At 33.9% G+C, this 7,048-nt stretch overlaps 1 protein-coding gene across 2 annotated transcripts; it reads right to left on the bottom strand.

Moving 5' to 3' along the window:
- Positions 1-1,748: 1,748 nt before the first annotated feature.
- On the bottom strand, positions 1,749-6,016 carry LOC105200784 (UDP-glucosyltransferase 2). Of its 2 annotated transcripts, XM_011168503.3 has the most exons (7): positions 5,879-6,016; positions 5,449-5,532; positions 4,715-5,199; positions 4,252-4,622; positions 3,921-4,140; positions 3,362-3,581; positions 1,749-3,208 (listed from the first exon to the last, which is right to left on the bottom strand). In XM_011168503.3, the coding sequence occupies exons 3-7, from the start codon at positions 5,196-5,198 to the stop codon at positions 2,896-2,898; spliced, it is 1,608 nt and encodes a 535-aa protein (XP_011166805.2). In that variant the 5' UTR covers position 5,199; positions 5,449-5,532; positions 5,879-6,016; the 3' UTR covers positions 1,749-2,895. The 2 variants fall into 2 exon arrangements, with proteins under 2 accessions (XP_011166805.2, XP_011166806.2); XM_011168504.3 differs by lacking the exon at positions 5,449-5,532 and having other exon boundaries at positions 5,879-6,006.
- Positions 6,017-7,048: the final 1,032 nt, after the last annotated feature.

The following is a 7,048-nucleotide window of genomic DNA, read 5'->3' as shown; positions in this document are numbered from 1 at the left end:
GTTCCTCAATGCGTTGTTATACTGAAATTATGGAGTCATTAACTAAAATAATGAAGTTGAATAATTTAACTCAAGAACTGTTACATTGAGAAAAAAATTGCAGTGGTGGCAGTCAATTATAAGGAAACAACTATACGAGTTTTGTTAATAGAATTATAATATATACTTAAGTAAACTATATTATAGTTATTGCAACTAAGTCAATGGTTAAGAGAACTAATAAAAAATAGCTGTAATATATTATATAATGTACAACTATTTTTTTATACTAACCTACTACAATTTTTTTCTCTCATTGTACATTTGACTTATACTTAATTTATTATTTACCAGGTGTATACGTTAATATGGATACTGTTTATCATACTTAAAAATTAGCGATTTAACTACAGAAATGGATTAATTAAAAGTTGTTCTTTTAATAACGCGTTTTGTGTTAAATGATAAATTTTAACACACATGGAAGTTAAAAAAAAAAGCAAAATTATTCAACTCGGAAAATTAATTTAAATTTGATTATTTAATATTTAACAGCGCGGACAACGCCAGAGAAACAGCTAAATTTCTCCTTTCTATTGGCGTAGAGCGTCCTATAGCGAAATGCATGTAACGATGCATCGAATGCATCGTGAAAATCAGATTTACATTAACAGTCGATACGCAAACAAGGCGCATACCGCGAGATGTTGCTTTCGTCAGCGTTGCATCCGCATCGCGAATTGCATTATCGTCGTGGCGCGCGGTGCAGCATCGACGACAAATACAATAAACACCGAGCCGTGTTGATGATAATGCCCAGATCACTTCGTGTATTACGACGGCGAATTGAAGCGAGCGAGCATTATTCGCAAGCGCGTCAGAAATTACGTCGCGCTTCGCGCGCGAACGGTTTTGTCGTCGTCACGACGCGTCGCGGTTGCAAAAGCCGACCGACTACTACCGCTGGCAAAGCATCGGGGGCAAAATTGCATACGGTACGGGTAATAAATGAGATTTCAACCGGTTGAATGCGAATAAACGAAGCGCGCCACGACGATGGTGGACCGGCGCGCGCGAGGCGGAGGGAAAAATCGTCCAGAAAATTGACGTTGCCGCCGGTCGTGCGCGCCGATCTGCGCCGCGGTGTCGTTTTCAGCTTTCCCACGGTGTGGGCGAGGCGAACTTTTCAATTCAATTTCCAGATGGGTCGCACAAAGGCTTATTTATGAAACGTTCGCCAAGAGTGGAAGCGAGCACGAGCGGTCGTCAGGACGCGACGAGAGATGAACGGAGAAGACGAGAGCTTCGTTCCTCCGGCTTCGATAACGCGGCCGATGCCGGTCTCGGGCTCGCTGCCGGTAAAAGATATCAAAATAATTGAAAAAGTTTAAATAGACTTCAATGTTATTTACAGCGGGCTACGTAACCGTGCCATTTTTGGTCCCCGAGTACTCTCATTTTCGCGCTAATCGCACCAGATTGACTGAAAATTCGTAGCTCATAAAAAAAATCATTTTGAGCGTTAATTGTCTATCTCTTTAATTATTTTCCTTTGCCGTTATAAACTTGCCTGTATATATTTAATATTGGGAATAATCGAGGAGCAAGTAAAATTTTTTTTATTTATTTGTATATCGTTGATTAATACAACACAAAAAAACATTTTTTTACTAAAACATTTAAAAATGTAGCTAGATATCTGAAAATAATACTGTTGGTTAAATCAAAATAATTCTGTAGGATGCTTGAACAACGAGTGATGCTGTGGAAAGTTTTGACACTTTTAATAACCAACTCGAGTGTCTTACGTAATACTTTCATTGATTCAACAAAATTATTTTCAGATCTGTGTCTATAGCTAAATTTTTAAACACTCTAGCCAAACTATTCTTTTCGTATGAGATTGAATAATTTAAACAAGTTTTTCCATACATCAAATTGGTAGGCGATACCTTCGATTAGTCAATATTTCGTTTTCGAGGCAGGAATGGTATAGCGTATGCGCGACTATATGTTACAATGGCGATGAATGCCATAGTCATCGGTGCCATGTGTACTTGTGTACGTGTTCGCGATTCGCATAGGTTTCACACAGGCACTTGAAATAGCCGTAGATATGTATTCCACCCAATGGTAAAGGGGTTTCCTAATTGTTGCTGCAATGTTCATAGAATACGTGTGCTTGGTCGGCGGCGTTTGGCCCTGTGTATGTACGTGCGCGATGTTAGCATCGTATACATTATCGCGCTATACATTCCTTGGGGCGAATATACGTGTTAATGGATCCTTGCACTCTGAATTAGGTCCATCTGCCAAATGGACGCGCGGACCAGCGGCAAAGGGAGGCTCATTAACTGGATATTCGAAACGCATCGGTCATGTTAACAATAACATCTGACACTTAGCCTCATTTCTGAAACTAATTGTGTCGTAAATTTCACAAAAGTATCGAAAGAATTAATTGAAGGTACGTAATCACGTATTCGCATAATTACAGAATTATTGCTGCGTTTTTTTTTCTCTCTCTTTATAGTTTATCTTTCCTCTCTATCATATATTTCGTAATTCTACGCGCAAATGAGCATAATGGACGTTGGAATGCAATTTCGTACGTTTACAAAACCCATTTCACTCAAACCGCCAGTTTTATATTCACAGCATTTGCCTCTGTTCACCGAAATTTACCCTCTCGCACTTTCTCCGACTCGCGCTTCTCTATTTTTCGTATAAATGAGCACTGTAAAATCCACATGCAAATGCTCGTGAGATAAAAGAGGTCCACTTCCGTGACTATTTCGCATAGTTTGAGCATTTCCAAAACAATTTTATTGCTGAACCAAGTTACGATCAATCTCATATACGAACGAACAGACATAATTTCGTAATGACGTTTTTTTTCCAATTTAGACAATCCGATTACGCCGATTTCATCTTATTCCATTTACGTATTATGCATCGATTCTCTAGATCATAATACGTATATAATTTCTTCGAAATCCATCCTATAGCGCCTAAAATAGCGCATGAAGCTAAGAATAATATTATCGTCAGGAATACAATGACATCTAAATCGAATTGCTGATACCACGTGGTATCGACTCCATTGAAACGTAAATGAGGTGCGCCATTGTGACGCATTACGAATTCGATCCACCATATAACATTCTGTAAGCTGTCGTAAGGCTTGTCCTTTGTGAGAGCACGTAGCGCCAATATCCTATCTTTGTATCTGCAAGTAGAGTACCAAGTATATGCCGGTTTGTTATTACATGTAAATATCACGATTGTCGCTCTCTCTCTCTCTCTCTCTCTCTCTACAGAGACGATTGCTGTCATATATACAAACGTGCATGTGTGCACTAATAATTGACATCGTAATTACCCTTTGTCATCGGCGACTTCCAGTATAGCATCGTGCAATTCCGTTGTCGTAAGCCGGACTATGTTTAGGTATCTCGCAACTCCCAGAGAAACCATTTTCATAACCTGGTACACCTGATCGAAGACAAACGGTACTCCTACGAGCGGGACGGCGTAATGAACCGCTTCTTCGGTACTCTGCAGACCTCCTTGATAAATGAAGAGCTTGATGTTCGGATGAGCTAAAATGAGGAGATAAGAGAGAAATGATTAATAAACTCGGTATTAATTTTAACATGAAAAAGAAACGATTTTGTTGAAGTATCTAAAAATTTAGTCAAGTACGTATCTGAAAATATTTTTCTTGAACTTTTAAAATAATTGTGACGGACATTCAAGTATGATGAGTAAAATGACTGCAAAAAGCTTTAACATTCTAGCAATCGGCTTAAACGTCCCACATATTTTAATGGCCTAGTAAAGTTATTTAGATCTGCATTAAACTAAATTTTCAGATACTTTAGCAAAACTGTTCTTTTCAATGTCAGATATAAAGTAACGGTTTATCTGTTTTAATTTACCCAGTACACTCTGTTGCGGGGTCCATTTCGAGATAAAAACATTAGGAGGAACGTGAAAACTGTCATTTTCGAATTTCCACAGTACTTTATACGGCAAATTGGCAAAAGTGTTCACAAAGATCTCCAGTATTTCCTTCGGCAATAATTTGCTTTTGGTGTTTGATCCCAAACTCATATAAACGAAGCCATTTGTCGCACTATCCAGAAAATCTTTTAAATTCTGTAAATGTAAGTGCATATTTGTTTTAAACAGAGCGCGCGAGAATAATTAATAATAAGAAATGTATAGAACTTTTCGATATCGATTTATAATTATTACGAAGTGCTTTACCTTTGGTAACGACGGCGGTGTCTTTGCTATGTGCAGACCGCTGAAGTGAACGACATTGGGTACTTCGGGTCTCGCGTATGCGAGCAACGGTTCTTGATTGATCAAGACAAGACTCATATTTTTTGCAACGTCTATAATGTGCGGTATATCAGTGCCGAAATACTTTTCGGCGATTTGTTGTTGTTTGTTCGCGAAATTATTAAACCATGAGTATATGCTCCACCAAGTATTGACGAAATTCACCAATCGTCTCCAAAACGATAAATTTAAACCGGTGAAACTTTCGAGCTCCCAATTCGAGAGATGTGACGGCATCACAGGACTGCCGAGAGTGAAACGATGGCAATTTTGAAAGTCCATAGACATGATACCTATGGTTACAAAACTCGTTGAATAACATCATTCATATTACATAATATATGATATAATTATATAATAACTATATAATTTTATTTAATTTTACCTATTAAAGGTGCGTTAAATCTGTGCGCTAACATATAGATTGCAGGAGTCATAATCATCTCCGCTATTACTGCGTCAAACTGCACATCAGTTCCATTTGCATAATACTTTACGAGGTCAGGATGGCTGAGGACATCTTCCGCGATGTTGTGACCCAGTGTCAGTAATCTCGTTTTTAATCCCGCCAATTGTGTAAGATTCCAATGAATCTGGCTCGTATCAGTGTCGTCAATTTTTTCATATTCAAAGCCGAAATCTATTTCCGTATAGTTGGTTATGCTAGTATCATTTATGATATTAGGCGTCAGTGTTACTATCTCGTGTCCTCGCTTATTCAAAGCAAGACATATTGTCCGAAATACTAATTGATGACTGTAAGACGGAGTTGGAGTAATGATCAATAGTCTTTTACTGCATGCTAATTTACTCGTAATCAAAATCCATAGGATCGTGATAATTGGTGAAATAACAGTAATTTGTCTCATCCTACAGACAGAAAAAGAAAATTAATTATATGTATTTAATCACTATAATACATATTATATATATGTATGTATGTGTATGTGTATGTATATGTATGTATGTATGTATGTATGTATGTATATAAAGAGAGGCGCGTTCACTTGGCGCAAGACGCGATCGAGCCTCTTAATTTAATGTATTTATTATTGAAAAGTGTGTGAATGAAATTTAATGCACTTCTGACAACATTATTTTTTGTAATGTAATAAATACCTGCTTAAAATTTGCTTCCTTTAGATTACATTAAATTTGCTGCGTATTTTTAACAGTATACATACACACACATATACGCACACACTGTTAAAAAAAAATATATATATACATATATACTATATGCTGTCAAAATACAATAAATTTACTATGCAATCGGAAAATTGCAAATACATATTATGCATATATTAAATAACATAATAAATTATTTTTGTTTTTTAACATAATTTTCTGCAGTTAATATAAAATTAATTTTTATATAAATTTATAAAAATTGATACAGGTATGACTGTAATAATTAATATTTTTTATATATTATATACACTTATACACTCAAAAAATCAATATATTCTTTGTAGAGACACAAAGAATATAAATATTAAGAATCTGCATTTTATAAAGCATTTGATTAAACCAGATTGCGCGCACTTACGTTGATAATGTGATATATAAATTATTTTAATTATCCACCACAATAGAATCACTAATATTTAGTAACGATAGTGTATTACATGGTTTCGAATGAAGAGTCGCGCTTAGACTGAACTTAATACAACGAACCAATGGCATTATATAGATTTCGTCGAGATGGAATTTTTTCATAATTACGTCTTAATTTATTGTCGGCACTATTGCAGTGAATATTAATGCTGTGACTATCAGCCAATGCATATCAAATAGGATGGAAGAATGATATTAACATTCACCTTTCAAAAATTTCAAGGAAAACCAGTTTAAGATAAACTAACCTTGATACCTCTTCGTATGTTTTAAATCCTTTCTAAATCTTTTTGGTGCTAGCAGGGTTGTATTTGTATAAAAATAATTTTTTCTATAATTATTATATTTCGTTATTACATAATTATATAATTACATAATTGCATAATTACATATCATTTTCTTCAGATAATACGTATGTAAATGTTATTTTTTATTTTTAATGAATTTTTAAAACAAAAAATTTTTTCATACATTAGTCTTTTATATTGCATGCAAAATACTAATACATTGAATTCTTAATCGTTTTAATTTTCAATATTAAAATAATTTAATATTTTGAATTTTATATTAAAAACTTAGATACTAATTTTCAACATTAAATATATTATCTTTGATAATATTTGTAATATCATGTGACACAAATATTATTGCAGCTATTCTTACTTAAATATACGTGCATGTAATGCAATGAGAATATGAATTATGTAAAAATAAATCATAATCTATTAATAGAGGTTTTTACAACGCAATCTATTTTTTTATTTTTTAATTGTGCTTAATACGTCAACAATCATATTAATGACAAATTTACAACAATAAAAAATAATGATATTGTGCAGTTATAATTTTTTAAACACATTAACGCGTATGTAAAATTGATAAAATTTTCTTAAAAGAAAAAATTTTTTGTAATAAATAGAAATATATAATTGCTTATGCTGATTGTATATTTTATAGCATATTTAATTATACTTTATTACATATTTAGTTTTAATTTTTAAAACATATTAACGCGTATATAAAATTGATAGAATTTTTTAAAATAAAATTTTCTGTAATAAATGGAAACATATAATTGCTTATTCTGATTGTATATTTTATT

Source organism: Solenopsis invicta, chromosome 2, assembly GCF_016802725.1.
Source record: "Solenopsis invicta isolate M01_SB chromosome 2, UNIL_Sinv_3.0, whole genome shotgun sequence".
NCBI lineage: Eukaryota > Metazoa > Arthropoda > Insecta > Hymenoptera > Formicidae > Solenopsis > Solenopsis invicta.
This window is presented reverse-complemented; position numbering and strand designations above follow the sequence as displayed.